This window comes from Nannobrachium achirus (assembly GCF_963921795.1).
Source record: "Nannobrachium achirus genome assembly, chromosome: 15".
Classification (NCBI taxonomy): Eukaryota; Metazoa; Chordata; class Actinopteri; order Myctophiformes; family Myctophidae; genus Nannobrachium; species Nannobrachium achirus.
In genome coordinates this window covers 41,000,743-41,020,613 of record NC_137822.1, presented here as the reverse complement: position 1 = coordinate 41,020,613, position 19,871 = coordinate 41,000,743, and the positions used below count along the sequence as shown (strand labels likewise).

General features: G+C 44.8%; 1 protein-coding gene across 1 annotated transcript in view; it reads right to left on the bottom strand.

The window, feature by feature from the left end:
* The window catches only part of LOC308299858 (tetratricopeptide repeat protein 28-like), a 119,381-nt gene extending 107,801 nt beyond the window's left edge, over positions 1-11,580 (bottom strand). Inside the window, exon 1 of the mRNA XM_080743641.1 lies at positions 11,503-11,580. Within this exon, the coding sequence (XP_080599767.1) occupies positions 11,503-11,532 (30 nt within the window). The 5' untranslated portion in view covers positions 11,533-11,580. The remainder of the gene's footprint in view (positions 1-11,502) is intronic.
* Positions 11,581-19,871: the final 8,291 nt, after the last annotated feature.

Sequence of the window (19,871 nt, the reverse complement as noted above, 5' to 3'; positions counted from 1 at the left end):
TTTCAGGCCAAGGACCCCTTAGTCAAGAGAAAGATGAAGCAGGGACCCCCACAACCATTTCACACTGTAGATTCCATATAGTTTCATTGTTTGACAGCACAATCATCAGTGTATTTTGGATTCATGTCAATGTGTGTTTTCAGATATTTAACCACTTGAACCGTCAAATCGTCAATACTTAATAAACTTCACCTTTCACTCTGTACTTGGTCTGCCCTCTACACCAAAGCTCTTTGCCGAAAATAGCCGATCTACAAGCTCACAAGATCTGCTATTTTTGAATGTGGACGCTAGGGTTCAAGTGGTTGATATAAAAAAGGAGGAAAAATCTATCACTCAAAGATTTGGAGGACGCCCTGTAGTAACTCTGAGGACCCCTTAGGGGTCCCGGACCCCCTGTTGAAGACCCCTGACGTACAGAATACAGATCAGAAGGAGAGACAGATGAAGAATATAGCAGATATATAAAACATAAGGGTTCTTCTGTTCATCTGGTTCTCTCTGCTGCAGCGTTGGTTCACTTGCACTTTGAGGTCAGTCCTCTCTTGCCTTAAGTTTAGAAAAAGGCGATTCCCTCCCTGATCCAAATTTGTCCTTTTCACCAGAGCCTACACCAAGGCCTTCATTATCTCTCTCTCTCTCCCTCTCTTTCTCTCTCACACACACACACACACACACACACACACACACACACACACACACACACACACACACACACACACACACACACACACACACACACACACACACACACACACACACACACACACACACACACACACACACACACACACACACACACACACACACACACACACGCCAGACTATAGTTGCATTTCTAAAACCTGAAAATGCCTCAGCCAATGTCTTTGAGAGAGGAAAATGGGCAAATAAATACAAGTATTCATGAAGTCAGAGGTTCACTCCTAATTAAACCACTCATAGAATGACGTGAGACGCAGTATATTATAGTATGTTATTCATTACAATTATTATGTTATTGATACACTAGTCATGCTAGTATAATGTCTGCCCCTTCATTCTGTATCTACAAAGTGTAGCGGATTGCCCTTTAAGTTTTCAGTTTTTGGGGTGCCAGCCGGCTTCTCATCCGACAATTTTTAAATAGTAGAGTACACTTAAAGTTTGCAGCAACCCACCACATGGATTACATGAAATTAGTACCATGAACCCATAAATCGTATTTCTTACAAAATACCACACACCAAAATGTACCAATGACCTTGTATGCACAAAAATAATGACAACATAGACCCAACACAATAATAATAAAGCAGTTCAAAGGACAACACTCAGAGTCTTTGTTTCAACAAGAAAAAACACCTTTCGCAGGATTTATTAAACAAAAAATAGTTCAGTTCAGTTTGCTTTCACGCAGTTCAGTTTTGTTTCATTCAACTCAGTTTGTTTCCAAAATAAAGAATTCCCCAAAGGACCAACAAAGAAAATAAAGAAATGGGACGCTCAACCAATCTCCCCCCACTCAGCTGTTTGCGCTCCTTTAGCTCACGCTTCCTCTTCAAAAGACTGTCGCTCACTGCAGTGTCAAACCGTACAGTACCTCGGTGCCGTGGCGAAGGTTAAGGCGAATCCACCTGGATTAATGGCCGGGTTCTGTATTCACCGTCTTCCCCCGACGTCCTCGTACTGCGGGTAGCCTCCGCTCCAACGCTCCAAACGATCCTGATGATGATGACGCTCCGCTAACCACCTCGCCGACGCGGACTTTACTCGCGGTCAACTAAGGCACGGACGTACTTTTTATCTCCCCGTAGTGAGGAAGGATCGACCTGTAGAGTGTAGGCTGTATAACAAACAGACGGACACCGCCGCTTCTGTCGTTTGCAAGACACAGAGCACCAGAGCGGTGAGTGATTTCCTCATTTCAACATGACGCGCGTTGCAGCGCTGCGGAGATGGTAAGACTGTGATTGGCTGACTGGAGTTGAATGGAATGGGAGTAACGTTTTGTGAATGAAGTGACGGGACAATTGCGTTGCATTAGGGGCGGACCGTCACACTCCCCCCCCCTTAGAAAAACTGCACGTATGCAGGAAAACATCTTTGTTTTATTTCTTCTTCTTAACCCCACTTTCAGACAAGGGGCTGGAGAATCCCAGGAACTCTTCCTCGTCACTCTCTTCATTGAAGATATCCAACACACGTTGGCGTTCAAGCTTTTCCAACTCCTGTGCTGAGGGGTAACAAGGCTTAAGCCTGGAGACATGGACTACTTTCCGATCCTCACCCGTGTCCTCCAAGACGACGTCAACGTTAACTGGCCCCACCTGAGAGATCACTCTATAAGGTCCAAGCCATTTGGGTGCCAGCTTTGCAGTGAATGACTTCTCTGCCTTAGAGTACGGATGAGATCTTAGCCAAATTCGGTCGTTGTCTTTCACCATCAGGTCTCGACGTTTTTTGTCGTAGTTTCGTTTCTGACGAATGCGTCCTTTCTGTACATTTTCCTGTACAAAGACCTGGAGCTCCTTCAGTTCGGTCACATTCTTGTAGGCCGGACACTCTGGAGAAGGACTCCAGGGTTGCAGCATCACATCCAGAGGACTTTTGAGGGTCCTGCCCAGATTCAATTCAGCCGGAGTGACACCGGTGGTTTCGTGAACGGACGAATTCAGGGCAAAACGGAAATTAGGAAGGTGCTTGTCCCACTGTTTATGGTTGTTATTGACGTAGGATGCAATCATGGGTTTAAGGTTCCTGTTGACCCTTTCTGTGAGATTGGTTTGGGGATGATATGCTGTTGTCATCTTCTGCCGCAGGTTCCATTTGGCACAGGTTTCCTTGAAAACTGCAGAGATGAACTGCGATCCCTGGTCCGAAATGATATAACGAGGGACTCCCCACCTTGTGAGGATTTCTTCAGTGAGAACTTTAGACACCGTTTCCGCTGTGGCTTTTCTCAGTGGGTATAGCTCCACCCAGCGAGTGAAATAGTCCACGAAGACTACAAGGTACACGTTGCCTTTAGAACTCGGCGGAAACGGGCCCATGAAATCCACTCCAATCATCTCCCATGGACTCTCAACCACAGTCTGCTGTAGCTTCCCTGCTACCTTGCGACTCTCTGGTTTGAACTTTTGACAGGTCTCACAGTTCTGCACATAGGTTTTTACCTCCAAACTCAATCCCGGCCAGTACACCAATGTGTGCATCCTCTTGTAAGTCTTGTACCTTCCCAAATGACCTGAGATGGTATCATCATGGGACATCTGAAGGAGAGGCTTCCGGAGACAGACAGGTATGTAGACCTGATAGAGGGTTTTATGGGGAAGCTGCACAACACGGTAGACTTTATCCTCCAGGATGGTGAACTTGATGGATTCATTCACAGTGAGCTCCCCCTCCCCCATGATTGACTCGTAGATCTTCTGTATCTCCGGGTCCTCTTGTTGAGCTTTCCAAATCTCCTCATCAGATATGGGAAGTTCCTTGATAGGTTCTCCCTTTACAGACATCATGGTGGCAAATGCGGTGGGCTCATCACCAGAGGTGTCACTGGGTGCTCTGGACAGAGCATCGGGAACGGTGTTATACTTTCCCTTACGATACTCAACGTTAAAGGTGAATTCCTGAAGACGAAGGACCCATCGAGTGAGGCGTGTACTGGGCTTCTGTGCTTTAAACATCCAGACCAAGGAGGAGTGATCGGTCACTACAGTGAAGGCTCGACATTCCAGATAGTACCGCCATTTCTCCAATGCCCATACAACAGCCAGACACTCTTTTTCGGTGGCAGAGTAGTTCCTTTCAGCCTTATTCAGGCTTCTGCTTCCATAAGCCAGCACCTCTTCAGAGCCTAAGCCAGTTTGTTGGACCAGCACGGCCCCGAGACCGACATCACTGGCATCCGTATACACCACAAAGGGCAGGTTGAAGTTAGGATGTCCCAGGATGGGTGGAGAAACCAGGTGTTTCTTCAGGGTTTCAAAGGAACGTTGGCATTCCGGGGTCCACCTGAATTTGACTCCTTTCCGTTTAAGGTTGTTCAATGGGTCTGCAACCTCAGAGAAGTTCGGTACAAAACGGTGGTACCACCCAGACATCCCTAGAAATCGTTGTACGGCTTTCAGGTTTGTCGGCACTGGGAAGTCCTCCACAGCCTTCACCTTCTCAGAGTCCACTTGAATTCCAGCTGCTGAGACCATGTGGCCTAAGAACCGCAGCGATGTCTGGAAGAACTTGCTCTTCTTCATGTTCACTGTGAGGTTGGCAGATCTTAGTGTATCCAGAACAGCCTGGATATCCAAGTAATGCTGTTCACAGGAAGCAGAGTAAATGATGATGTCGTCTAAATAGACGAAACAGATGCTTCCCCGGAGCTCTCCCAAAGTCATCTCCATTAGCCGTTGGAATGTCGCTGGAGCATTCTTGAGTCCAAACGGCATGACTTTGAACTGGAAGAGTCCAAGGGGAGAAGCAAAAGCAGTCTTGTCAATACTGTCCTGGTCCATCCTGCATTGCCAGTAGCCATTATTCAAGTCGATACTTGAGAAGATCACTGAGCCAGCTAGGGAGTCCAGGATTTCTTGAATGGTAGGTAATGGATAAGCGTCAGTGTAGGTTACGGCATTGAGTTTGATGTAGTTCACACAGAACCTTGGTTTTCTGTCTTTCCTAGGGATGAGGACTACTGGGGAAGACCATGCTGAGGACGATGGCTCAATGATATCCATCTCCAACATCTCCTCAATAAGCTCCTTCATCACCTGAAGTTTAGCTGGGGACAGTCGATAGGGTCTCTGCTTTATTGGCACACCTTGTGTGACAAGGATTTTGTGTGTGAGAACACCAGTAGAGCCCAAGCGAGAAGTACACACATCAGCATTCTCCTGTAGCTGATCAAAAAGACAGCTCTTTCCTGCTGCCTCTAGTTGGGCTCCTTCCATGACCTTCCGTAAGAGCTCTGCATCCAGGATAGCCTCAGGAGAGGTAACTGAAGCTCTAGGGTTGGTGGCAGAGAAGAAGCAGAGTTGTCCCTTCCAACTCCATCCAGCAGGATTGCCTATGTCTCTCTCAAAGGAGTACTTACTGTCGTTGTTGGAATTGAACCAGTACAGATTTTGTCCCATGTCCATCTGCAAGCCAATGATGCACATGAAGTCCAAACCCAAGACAACAGGGCAAGCTAAGGCTTCTGAGGATAACACCACCACAGGTAAGGTACAAGTTTGACCCTGTAAGGTGAGTGCCAACTCCTGCCATCCTAGTGGCCATCTCCCTCCGCCATCTGCCAAGTAGAGGGGATTTCCTGACCACGGTATCAGAGTCGCATCTTGAGGCTTGACAGCACGCCACATTTCTTCATTCAGAAGGGTGTAAGACGACCCTGTGTCCATCATAGCTTTCCTTTTTTCCAGACCGATGGTCAACGTCACAAACAACTGTTGTGGATAAGGCCTGGCAGACGAGAAAGGAGAAGTTGATAATCCTGGCTGCAGGTGAGACATAGCACTCAAAGTAGGAGTGTTCTCTGTAGATCTTGGCTGATGTTGTTGCTGGTTGTAATTAGCAGATTTATTGTCCTTAGGTTTGTATTGAGGACAGGAGTAGGGTGGATGGGTGCCCTTACACCGCCAACAGAATGGTGCCTTGGGTGCTGCTTGCTGATTGGATTTTGCTGCTGCTGGTTGGGAAGATAGTTGCTGAGACCCCGGACGAGGCTGGCTAACCGTCTGGGCTGGATTTGTGGTGGCAGTGTACCTCTGCTGCTGTTGTTGTTTTCCCCAATCCTTTTCCAGCTGCTGTCCCAGCCTAACCAGCTCATCAACCGTGGACACCCTGCTGCTCCTCAGCTGACCAGCCAACTGAGGGTGTATGTTCTTCAGGAGGAGTTGTATTATCTTCGCTTCGGTGATGTCTGATTTCCAGCGGTGACAGAGTGATCGATATCGATAAGCAAAATCTCTTATGCTTTCCTCCTCTCCTTGTACCTGAGTCTTTATCCTTTCCTCCAGCTCATCCATGTAGTCTTCCGACAGGAAGGCGAAAAGGAACTTGGTCTCAAATTCTTTCCAAGTTTGTGTCTCTAGTCTCATGACGTCCCACCAGTCCCTTGCCGTTCCATGTAGGACACTCCTCATAGCAGCTAGAATCTCCTCCTCTGACAGTGGGTTCAGACAGAGATAGTCCTGGCATCGTTCCAGATATAATAGAGGATCATTGCCATCCTCCATCCTCCCAAAGCATGGGAACTGCAACTTTATGGGACTTTTCCCCATGAACCGTCCCCTTACTTCCGAGGACTCCACTGGTGAGGATATTTGATCCGGCAAACCACCAATGATCATGGTGGATTGTAGTTGAGGGCGTGTCTGTCCCATAGGTGGTAGCATGGGGGACTGGTCCATCTGGACAGTCTGTACTGCAGTAGTTGAAAGGGTTGGGCTTAGGGGGAGGGTATTTTGTTTCACCAACGTCAACTCTTCCACCACACACTTTAACTCCTGGCTGCATGCCATTGTCTCATCCTGCAACTGAGTCATTGTCACAGCCATGGGGGTCATAACCTCCTGTAGGTCCTTCAGGACATCAATATGTAGCTTATTCATTCTCCATTTTATGGTGTCCTTTATCTGAACCCTGAGGTACTCAATGTTTTTGTCCAACAAGTCCTTCATGACTTGACCACCACACTCTGGCTTATTGTCAATGGCCTGTTTGATGCCCCTCAGTGTTTGAGCCTGAGTCAAACCTGTCCTTTTATTAAATTGCTGTTCAGAATGCAACTCCCTCATTTTCAAGGTCAGGTTAACCATTGAGCGTTCCAGAGTTTGCACGCTATGCATTATTTGCATCAGTAGATTGTGGTCCGGTGAGCCTGTCTCATCCAGTGTCTCTGTGTTCTCCCAGAGATCCACGTCATCCATGTTTGTTTGCATTGAATAACCCAGACCTCTCCTGTAACTCTGATCCTCCATAGGGGGCTCTGTATGGCCAGAGGCTGATAAACCAGCCAGTATGTCCTCCTGACTGCCTGCAGGGGGCGCTGGTTGCACAATAGGAAGTGATTCCACCTGTACAACAGGGGGCACCAGTGATGATGAAGGAGGTGGTTCAATGTGTACCACTGGGGATACCACTGGTACAGCAGAAGGTGGTTCAATTTGTACCACACTTTGGTCACCAACAGAGGGCGCCGGTGGTGCCGGTGGAGATGAACCACCCTGTATGACTCCCTGCCTGTCAACAGGGGGCGATGGTGGTGGTGTCGAGGGAGCTGAAACGCTCTGTACAACCCCCTGACCGTCAACAGGAAGCGGCTGTTGTGTGGGGTTTGACAAATTCTCTTGAACAACTACTTGCCTGCCTGCAGGCACCTGTAGTACAGTGTCTGTAACAGACGTCCTCAAACGCCGCAAGCGTCCAATGAAATCCGCCATTTTGTTTGATATAAATGATTGAAATGAGGGTAAAGAGGTTTTTTGATTGTTTGTTGGTTTCTTGGTTGTTTTTGCGAGGGAAAGAAAATAAATTTGTTTTGCGTCCAGTTGTCCTTTAATGTGTCTTATTTCCACTTTCAGTTGTCCTTTAATGCGTTTTTTTTGTTCACTTTCAGTTGTCCTTTAATGCGTTTTTTTCCCACTTTGTTGTCCTTTAATGCGTTTTTTGTGGTCCTTGTGTGATTTTGACGTTTTCCAGGGTTGTGATGTCCGTTTATTTTATATCTCCACAATAGAGAATGGTGTGCTTGAAATTCCTTTTAAATCTGGGGTGCCATTTTTCTGTAGCGGATTGCCCTTTAAGTTTTCAGTTTTTGGGGTGCCAGCCGGCTTCTCATCCGACAATTTTTAAATAGTAGAGTACACTTAAAGTTTGCAGCAACCCACCACATGGATTACATGAAATTAGTACCATGAACCCATAAATCGTATTTCTTACAAAATACCACACACCAAAATGTACCAATGACCTTGTATGCACAAAAATAATGACAACATAGACCCAACACAATAATAATAAAGCAGTTCAAAGGACAACACTCAGAGTCTTTGTTTCAACAAGAAAAAACACCTTTCGCAGGATTTATTAAACAAAAAATAGTTCAGTTCAGTTTGCTTTCACGCAGTTCAGTTTTGTTTCATTCAACTCAGTTTGTTTCCAAAATAAAGAATTCCCCAAAGGACCAACAAAGAAAATAAAGAAATGGGACGCTCAACCAATCTCCCCCCACTCAGCTGTTTGCGCTCCTTTAGCTCACGCTTCCTCTTCAAAAGACTGTCGCTCACTGCAGTGTCAAACCGTACAGTACCTCGGTGCCGTGGCGAAGGTTAAGGCGAATCCACCTGGATTAATGGCCGGGTTCTGTATTCACCGTCTTCCCCCGACGTCCTCGTACTGCGGGTAGCCTCCGCTCCAACGCTCCAAACGATCCTGATGATGATGACGCTCCGCTAACCACCTCGCCGACGCGGACTTTACTCGCGGTCAACTAAGGCACGGACGTACTTTTTATCTCCCCGTAGTGAGGAAGGATCGACCTGTAGAGTGTAGGCTGTATAACAAACAGACGGACACCGCCGCTTCTGTCGTTTGCAAGACACAGAGCACCAGAGCGGTGAGTGATTTCCTCATTTCAACATGACGCGCGTTGCAGCGCTGCGGAGATGGTAAGACTGTGATTGGCTGACTGGAGTTGAATGGAATGGGAGTAACGTTTTGTGAATGAAGTGACGGGACAATTGCGTTGCATTAGGGGCGGACCGTCACAAAAGCTGAATACTTTCACACATACCTGCACACACACACACACACACACACACACACACACACACACACACACACACACACACACACACACACACACACACACACACACACACACACACACACACACACACACACACACACACACACACACACACACACACACACACACACACACAGGAAAAGATGACAGGAAGAGACAATACAAATATTTTGGCCTGGCTGCACCTTCCAAGATCACTCACGCACACACACACACACACGCACGCACGCACGCACGCACACACACACACACACACACACGCACACGCGCACGCACACACACACTTCCTCAGGCCCATGTGTTCTGCTCAGAAGGGGAGAGGATAGGAAGGTCAGCTACATTCCAAGGGGAATGAGAATGACAGGGAGTCCTCAGAGGCAGAGAGCATTGTGTTGTGTCCATGTTGGACCATGGCTGGACACAGATATACAATGGCTCACATGTAGATTAACACATACAGTGAAGTCACCTAGACTAGCCTATATAATATAGCCTATATATGGGGCTCTCAATGTTTTTCAGGTCAAGGACCCTTTACACTTTAGAGAGAGAGAGAGATGAAGCAGGGAGTCAGGACCCATACATATTCTATAACCTTTTCAGGCCGCGACCCCCAACATAATCATATTTTAACTGGGGACCCTCCCACCCTGACGAGCACTATTAGCACTATATAGCAAATTAGTTGAGGCATTACATTTTGTATAATCTCTCGAGACAGCCTCAGAGTCGCCACGCTTCGAGACAGACCGATAGTTGTCGCCCTTTCTTTGACGATGGGTTTCCAGATTGCATTTTGTATAGCACGGTTCTATTGTGAAAATAGCAGATCTACATGCTCACAACGCCTCGCAAAGCATGAAGATTGGCTATTTTCAAATTTTCTGCCCCTAATATTTGACAATTTGGCCAATGTTTAATTTGTCATTTTAGAGGTATTAAAAGGTACTCACTTTAGAAATATGCACTTAAACGTTATGTTGGTTTGTTTACTGTTGAGTGAGAAAACGATGCTGCACATTAAGTTAGTCATGTGGGGACCCCCACAATAATTTGGCGGTCCCCAGATGACCCCCAGGTTTAGAACCACCGTTCTATAACATTGTGTTGCAGACTCATATATTTCATAGATAGCTTCATAGACCTGTTTGACAGCTCTGTCATCATCAGTGCATATTAGATGCATGTCAATGTGTATTATTTCAGACTTTCAACATAACGCACTTTTACCCTCAATATAGCAAACCTGACCTTTCACTCTACTTGTTTCACTCTACACCTAAACCTTTTGCTTTGTTTAACAATGACAGTGAGATACTTGTTTGCTAACTAGCATTGACTGCTATGGTCTCTTTTGTAAGACACTTTATGTATATATACTTATATATTGATGCACCTTCTCTTTATTGGTACTGTACTGCTCTTGTTTTTTTTCTTTTTTTTCCTTCCTCTTATCTATCTTTTTTCTTACTTCTCTGTAACTTTGTAAATAACTGTATACTGCTGTGCTACAACTGGACAACTGAATTTCCCCCTTGGGATAATAAAGGTATCTATCTATCTATCTATCTATCTATCTATCTATCTATCTATCTATCTATCTAAAATCTATCTACAAGGAGGGCCAGGCGTTGTGAGCTTGTAGATCTGGTATTTTTGGCTATACTGTTCCCATCAAAATAGTATAATGCTAGGGTTCAAGAGTAGTAAAAAGGGGGAAAAAAGCTCCATCACACATAGTAGGCAGAGTAGCCTAAAACACATTAGGCAGTAGCCTAATACTCTGAGGACCCCCTAGGGACCCCTAGAGGGTCCTCAGAGTTGTGCTATTGTGTATTCTGTGTGGACCCCCTGTTGAAGACCACTAATAGCCTATACAGTAGACATATAGCATCAGTTCACAATAAGTGGCTGTCAGTTTAGGCCAAGAGTCTTCAAATCTTTTCATGCCAAGGACCCCCTAGCTGAGAGAGAGATGAAGCAGCCAGGGACCCCCAATTCTGTATCAAATTATACAGATTTACTAAGGCATTGGAAGCTTGTAGATCTGCTATTTTCGACTATTGTTCTCCTCAGAATTGCTAGGGTTCAACTGGTTAATGTAAAAAACTAAAGTTCTTATCCACAAAGATTTGGTGGCCCCCCAGTAGTAACTCTGAGGGCTCCCTAGGGGTCCCGGACCCCTTGTTGAAGCTCTTTAAAGGCATACAACACAGCATGGCTCCATAAAGCCAAATATTATGATGATTTGCAATTGTTATTTATCTCTGAAACTTTGGTCCTGTAAGTCAATACAATTGTGTCAGTAGGTCTATAAGTAACTTACAGTTGTGGAAAATTCTGCCAAAAAAGGTCTATTTCCACTGGAAATAGACCTTTTTTGGCAGAATTCATAGCAAGGATTGATTAAGTAAAATAGGCCTGCATTCTAGGCTACTGTAGGGCTTCGAGAAAGCCAAAAAATAGCGGATCTCCACAATGTAATAAGCAACAGGTCAGGGCTACGACGAGAGAGCCGAAAATAGCCGATCTCCAAGCTCTACAGAGCTTGGAGATCGGCTATTTTCGGCCTCGCTCTTCCAAAGCGCACACAAACCAAACCAACCCAAGTGCATTCAGAACGTTCTAACGGAACGCGACCAAGTAACACTCCATTAAATATTTAGACTAACACACACCGACACAGCGGCCAGCTTCCGTTATAAAACCCTTACCTTCTCTTTCCTCGCCCGTTGCTTCTCCATCCTCTCCTGCACGACGCGTAAAGTATTCCCAGAGAAAGTTGTACAAGTCCAAACTTCTCATCAAGGAGAACCATCTAGAGAGCCACCAGGCAAAAGAAAAAAGGAAAAACTCTCTCCACTTCTTCTCTATAGTTATTATCCATCCATCCACAACAACAATACGCCAACACTTAGTTCCAGTCCCGTCCGTTAGAGCCTATAATTAAAGCCCTGTTGTACGCGCACACGCACGATCCATCACAAAGCGCACAGATCGCTTATAACGTTTAACTTTAAGGACATTTTAAGCGACTCGTATACAGCCTAATCGGCCGCTGGACTGCTCTGCTCGGTGTTTTCCTCCTCCTCCTCTTCTTCTTCTTCAGAGTAGAACTCATTCCAGGGTAAAGTAAAGAGCAGCCTGCTGCCTGCCTGACTGACTGTGTTCTCACATCCGTTTCTTCTCTGTTCTTTTTCCTAGCGGATTGTTGTTAAAGAGGCGGGGATCTGCATGGATGTTGGCTGTTGGATGTTGTGGACGCAGACAAATATACTACATGGACGCAGCAACCTAAAAACCATCCATGGGGTCGGTGTCAGTTGTGGAGAGAAAGTAGCATATTCACTCACATTTGATACTTAAAGGAGTAGTTCCAATTATTTTGTTCCAATTAGCCAGCTAATGCTCCTCCCGAAAAAGCTTTTGTCCATTAGCAACCAGCTTGCCAAGGCTGTTGCCAAGGCAAACCTTGGCAAGCAGGAAGTTATTCTAAGCTAGCATTGGACAACAGCTTTTTGGGAGGGGCATAGCTACTGGCTAATTGATTACTCACAAATTACTTCGATTTTAGTAAATTTACCCCATTGTTTCCAAATGCATTTGGGTCCCCGTCAATGGGGGTATATTCATTGTCTTAGAAATGCGACACAAAAACTATATGCCTATAGAACTCAAGTGTCCATGGTGTGAGTAATCAATTGAAAAAAAAAAGAAAGAAAAAAAAACATTTTGGGGGTGAACTAGGCCTACTCCTTTAAGTAAAAGTGTCAATACTGCAATGTATAAATGAAATAGTCTGTTAAAAGTCAGGAATTCAAAATGTACTTGAGTAAAAGTACTACATTATTGGCATCAAAATGCACTTAAAGGGGAAGACCACCCATTTTCAATAATGAACTGTGTCATTAATATACCTTAGAGGAGTTGTGTGGAAATAGAAAGAAAGTTCCCCCCTTCTGTGTTGCCTAGAACTGGAGGATTGATTTTGGGGTTTGTATTGTAATTTACAACTTGATGACATCACACATTGTAAATTACAATACAAACCCCAAAATTTATCCTCCAGTTCTAGACAACACAGAAGGGGGGGAACTTTTTTTCTATTTCAACACAACTCTGCTAAGGTAATGACATATTTCAATATTGAAAATGGGTGGTCTTCCCCTTTAAAGTACCAAAAGTAAAAGTACAACATTTTTGAAAATAGCAGATCTACAAGGTCACAGCGAGTGTTGTGAGCTAGTAGATCTGCAATTTTCAAACAGCCTAGGTATAAAATTAGACTAAAGTGGTTTATGTATGTTTTATAATATTATAATGTATATCTGCAAAGTATAACTAGTAACTATTATTTATTATAAAAAATTGTAGTGGAGTAAAAGTGCAATATTTGTCTCTGAGATGTAGCCTAGTGGAATAGAAGTAGAAGTAGGCTACTGGAAATTTGAAATACTCAAGTAAAGTACAACTAACTCAAAATTGGACTTAAAGTTCACCCCCAAAATGACATTTTTTTCCTATTGATTACTCATGCCATGGAGACTTGAGTTCAATAATATTGTTTTGGTTATGGTCACATTCCTAAGACAATCATTGATTACAATAAATGTACCCCCATTGATTCCGGATGGGGACCCAGGACCCCATCCGGAATCAATGGGGGTACATTTACTATAATCACATTTTTGTCTTAAGAATGCAATAAATACAAAAAAATACCAGTAAGACTCTCAAATCGGGAGATAAGCGACCGTCACGTCACATATACAAACTTTAGAAGGCAATCGTGGCCAATTAGGAGGGAATATGTGAAATGGGACAGATCCATGTTGATGACATGACTTTAGAGATACTCTGTACCGCTTTGCGTGATTTTAGGCCAAAATCTGTAGGTGTCCAAAAATGTGTTTTGCAAAAATCCCCCCCAAAAATTGCCTATTTTCACAATTTCTGCCTCTAATATTTGACAATTTGTCCAATGCTTATTTTGTCATTTTAGAGGCATTAAAAAGTCCTTCAATTGTCACTTTAGAAATGTGCAGATACCCTGCCTCTATACACTTATACGTATGGTGGTTTGTTTACTGTTGAGTGAGAAAACAATGTTTCACATTAAGTTAATCATCTGGGAACCCCCCACATATTTTGGGGACCCCCCTGGGGGTCCCGACCCACAGGTTGAGAACCACTGCTTTACACCACTGGGTGTAGGCAGGGACGTGCTGGGCCCCTGATTCAGCCCGGGAAAAAGAGTTGGAGAGGCCCTCATTGCTCGCTATAGAGAGAGATCTCTCTATAGCTCTGCTGCTACTCAAAGATTTGCCATTTCAGATCATGACAAGTGACAAGCCAGTGGGCCAATTACATGAGTTATATTTCATCGTTGTCGGGTGGAAACCTTGTATGTCCAAAACCGTTTGTTTTGTATTTATGATTTTAAAAATGATTTCAAACTAGTGAAAACAGCCGATCTACAGGCACACAATGCCTCGCAGTGCGAGGCGTTGTGTGCCTGTAGATCTGCTGTTTTCACTACTTTTGTGCGACGGCCTTGTATGATGAAGCAGGGCTTTGCTTTGCAAAAAATAATTGATTTGAAACTTGGAGATACGAGGTTTCTGTCCGACAGTGACGATTTACTTTGTTGGCCGCCCAGCCCCCAAAATGGAACGAAGGCCGACATTTTATTTTTATTTATTTTTCCTAATGGCCGGCCTGGACCGGCTGGGAATGAACCGGCCGTTCGGGAGTTGTCCCGCTTTTCCCAATGGCCAGCACGTCCCTGAAGATAGGCCTTCAGCTACTGCTGCCTCCAGTCTGTAGGCTGTGTGAGGCTATATCAGTTTACTGCATGTCTGTGCTGACATCACAACCCAAGTGCAGAGTCACCTGATACATATAAGCCACACACAGACAGACACACAGGCTATTCATTGCAAAGGCAATTAACTTTTTACACACCACGTTTGAATACTATCTAACATATAATTTTCGGAATGTCTGTCTGTCTGTCTGAGTGTCTGTCTGTCTGAAACCGCGTTTCTCATCAGTGGCTGGAGCAATTGATCTGAAATCGCATCACCATAAGCATATGAACACACCTGACATAACTGTGAAGCCCGTTTGTCACTTTCGCAAATCGTATGCTGTATATTTGCATTTTTATGGTGTATCTATATCTATTTAGCCTACAGTACCTTTTGTGACCACACATGTTAAGGGAGGGGCGCTGTTGTTCAGGCCATGCACAATCACACACAAACCCACACACACACACACACACACACACACACACACACACACACACACGGGGGGAGTGTGTGTGTGTGTGTGTGCAGGCAGGCGGGCGGGTGTGTGTGCAGGCGGGTGGGCGGGCGGGCTGGGGGGGGGACAGTATCTCTGTAGCCATTAAAGGAAACGGGTTTCTTACATTGATGCTCCTACATCATGCAAGCACCAGTTAAAGTTACTTTCCATCCCTCATATACTGTGTGCACAGTGCACATCCCATAACCCACACACTGCACATCATTTTGGAGCTCATATCTTTGAACGGGTAAGGGCTAGTTATATTAAGGGGTCTTTTTTCAGGCCAACTTATTTAGGACCCCTTATTGTAGCTCAGTCAACCTGTGGGTCGGGGCCCCCAGGGGTGTCCCCACATGGTTTTGGGAGGGTCCCCCACATGACAATGCAAGGACCTTTTTTTAAGACCTCAAAATTAAAAAGAAAGAAAGAAAAGAAAAAAGACATATCCACACAGACAGAACCTTGGGCAACTGGCAGTTTCAAACTCACCTTCAAACACCAGTAAGACTCCCTAATCGGGAGATGTATATTATGCATACAGTTTGTATTCACAAATTTGTGTGATTTTAGGGCAAAATCTGTAGGAGCAGTGTCCAAAGGTTAAAAAAATCTGCCTTCTTTTTTTATTTTAATATCATATATACTATATCTTCAATCTCTCCCCCAGGGCCAGTGGGTGGGTGGGTATATGTTTGGGTTTGTTTTGTTTTGTTTTGCTTTTTGTTTTTTGTTGTTTGTGTTTTGTTATCCCTGTATGTCCTGTATTTTAAAATGGGAAAAAACTCAATAAAAAAAAAGGGAGAAAAAAAAAACGGCCTGATGGTGGAGCTAAATGGGACCGATCCATGTTGATGACATGACTTTAGAGATACTGTGTACCGCTTTGCATCATTTTAGGGCAAAATCTGTAGGAGCAGTGTCCAAAAATGTGTTTTGCAAGAATCTGCCTCATGGTGGCGCTAGAAGAGGGCCATGTGAGAAATGAGGGACAGATGAGAGACAGACTGACTGACAGACTGACAGACTGACTGACAGCCGGTGGAGGTTTTGATAGTAACTGCGAACTGACAGTCGCAACAAGGTAGGCTACAACTTTTTCAACCGTCCATCGCCAACTCCAGGGCCTCCAGGAGGACCCCACAGCTGAAAGAGAGACAAGAGAGAGCCAGGCTGGAGTCTGCCAAAACACACCTGCACAAGCCTTCTGGGAAAATGTCGACCTGTGGACAGAAGAGAGCTTTTTGGTAAATCACATAAACTCTATATTTACAGGTGAAAAAAAAACAAAGCCTTCAAAGAAAAGAACATTCTCCCAACAGTCTGTCATGAGCTGCACGCAAACTGTGTTGGGTTTATAACATCAGCGCTTTACTGATAATAACTTGAACAGTACAGAGCCTAACATTGTGTCCACTACTCCACTAACTTCCTGGATGCATAGTGACTTCATTGTCACTTCATAGTCATAGTTGAGGACGGCCATAGCTGAATGGTTAGGGAGCCTGCTGGGGAACCAGAGCCCCGGATTGTCCCAGGTTCGTAGCCGACAAGCAGATCTTCTTCCATTCAAAACTCTCAGGAGATGAAGTAACAGAATGTGCAGCGTTTGAAGTTTGTGGAAGAGTCGTCTGGCTCGAGAGACTACCAACCAAGCAAACTAGAGTTGTGCATTGTTGAACTGTCTGGATCATCTTCTCGCTTAAGCATGGCCTGAATAGTCAGTCAGCGCCATCTGGTGGACAACTCTGTTGGTGGAGATGGTGGTTTGTCATCAGAATATCTAACTGATTGAAGCTCTTATGTGGTGTGGATAAGCTGGTGCCTCTTCAGGTTACTTAACACACTGAAACCCTTGTCACAATGTTTACACACAAAGGGTTTTTCTCCAGTGTGGATACGCTGGTGGTTCTTCAGAGATTCTAACACACTGAAACCTTTGTCACACTGTTTACACACAAAGGGTTTTTCTCCAGTATGGATACGCTGGTGGTTCTTCAGAGAATCTAACACACTGAAACCCTTGTCACACTGTTTACACACAAAAGGTTTTTCTCCAGTGTGGACAAGGTGGTGTGCCTTCAGGTGACCTAACCGACTGAAACCCTTGTCACAATGTTTACACACAAAGGGTTTTTCTCCAGTGTGGACACGCTGATGCTTCCTCAGATCACCTAACTCACTGAAACCTTTGTCACACTGTTTACACACAAAGGGTTTTTCTCCAGTGTGGACACGTTGGTGTATCTTCAAGTGACCTAACCGAATGAAACCCTTGTCACAATGTTTACACAGAAAGGGTTTTTCTCCACTGTGGACATGCTGGTGATCCTTCAGGGAACCTAAATGATTGAAACCCTTGTCACACTGTTTACACACAAAGGGTTTTTCTCCACTGTGGACACGTTGGTGAATCTTCAGATGATGTAAATGACTGAAACCCTTGTCACATTGTTTACACACAAAGGGTTTGTCTCCAGTATGGACACGCTGGTGATTCTTCAGGTGACCAAACTGACTGAAACCCTTGTCACACTCTTTACACACAAAGGGCTTTTCTCCACTGTGGACACGCTGGTGCGTCGTCAGGGTGCCTAGCCGACTGAAACTCTTGTCACATTGTTTACAGTGGAAAGGTTTTTCTCCTGTGTGGACACGCTCGTGTGTGTTCAGGTGACCTAACCGACTGAAGCCCTTGTCACAATGTTTACAGTGGAAAGGTTTTTCTCCTGTGTGGACACGCTGGTGTGTCTTCAGTTTGTCTGCCTGACTGAAACTCTTATCACACTGTTTACACTGGAAAGGTTTTTCTTTGGTGTGGACACGCTTGTGCTTCTTCTGAGTCGATGCCCCAATTAAGCTTTTATTGCTCCTTGCTCCTTGCTTCTGGCTGGTTATACAGCTGGTGATTGTCCGACAGGAGGATGAGGGCAGCTATCCATTGTTCATCATTTGACAGTCGAGGTCGTTGTGGCTGCTCTTCATGTCTTCATGGAGGAGGACCCAAGGCGTGAAGGCGTATGGGCACTCAGGACAGGACACCCGTGTCTTGGAAGATTGGTTGGACACCGCTCTTGCTACTTGGACTGTGAATTGGAAGGCGTTTCTTTGGCCTTTGCAGGCTGAACGATTTGGTTTAGATATATTCTCTGTCACTCTCTTTTCCCCCTATAGTTGTCTACGCACCTATCTCTGACTCTCTGCGTTATCAAATCCTTTCTCTTGGTCGTAGGCCTACTCTGACTAAATGTGATGTTTAAAAACGGTGTCACATCTTATTCAGGTTGACCGGAGCTCTGGTCTGACGTCACACAACACAAACCGTGAATCGTTGAATCAAGTTGATGACCAAAGCCGGAAGACATTTTTGGGAGAAATAAATCACACTCAGTGCAAAGACTGACCAACCCCACATCCTGGACGTCGCCTGAACCTCAACCCGGCGTCTGACCAGGCCTCTAGTCTGACGTCATACACAACAAAAACATATTGCCATGTGTGCCTATAACAACACTGATTTGTGCAGGCACCTTTGCAGTTACTGGAATAGTTGGTCTAAAAGCCTACAACGTGGCACAGCCCAACGTTGAGAAGTAGTGATTAATACGAACAGCAAGCCAACACCATAATCTCATGTATGGAGATCTACCGGTAAATGTATTAGCCAAAACAAAATAGCCAAAATAAATTTTTCACAGATTTCCATGTATGGACTTCAGCTTCCTCTACTGAAAGGATGACAGTCTGAACAACAAGCTCCCCGACGCTTTTTGCTATATAAGCCCCTTAAAAAACCTGTTTGGTCAAAAGATTTGAGAAAATATGTATCTTAATGATGAAGGGGGGTAGGAATACTACCATTGCATTGCAATACAATGCAATGCTGGTTTTGCCCACTGTGTTTTATCAAGTTCAGAGTCAACACAGCCATCTACCCAGGGATTTTAGAGCACTTTGTGCTTCCGTACGTTGACAACCTTATGGAGATGATGATTTCCTTTGGCCAGAAGCACTTGGCACCTGCCCACAGAGCCAGAACTACTAGTAACTGGTATACTCACCCAGAGTTGTTGTATTGTCAAGAGGAAGAACAAAGTAGGCTACAACGTTTTCAACTCGCACCGTCCGTCGCCAACTCAATCAATGAAAGTGGGCTCTATGGTAGAAGAGCCAGGAGGACCCCACAATTGAGACAAGAGAAAGCAGTGGCGTCAGTTCAGCAAAAGCTAGGGTATGGCAAAGATGGGAGACCTCATGGAAAAGAGGCATTACATTTTGTATAACACGGTTCTATTGTGAAAATAGCAGATCTACATGCTCACAAAGACACCAGACTCAACCACACAGATGAGCTTAAGGCCTTCATCAAAGCAAACCTGGGCTTCCATAACACCTCAGCAGTACCTGACCACCTATAACCTTTCAGAAGTTTGACATTTCTGTATTATAAATCCTTCTTTTAGCCGATCTACAAGCTCACCGTGAAATGGGCAGATATACCCTGTACACACTTATACTGTATGTTGGTTTGATTACTGTTTAAGTGAGAAAACAATGTTATCACCTGGGGACCCCCTGGAGTTCACTTGGAGATCATTTTGACCCCCCTGCATTGGAGGTCCCGACCTAAAGGTTGAGAATCACTGCATTAGGCTAATTGCTGAAGTTCAGTGGAATATTCCATTGATGCTAAGTGAGTTTGCCCCTTTTCAGTGAATGGAGTCCACAAATGAAATTACCACAGCCTGTGACATTTATTATGATGGACACAAAA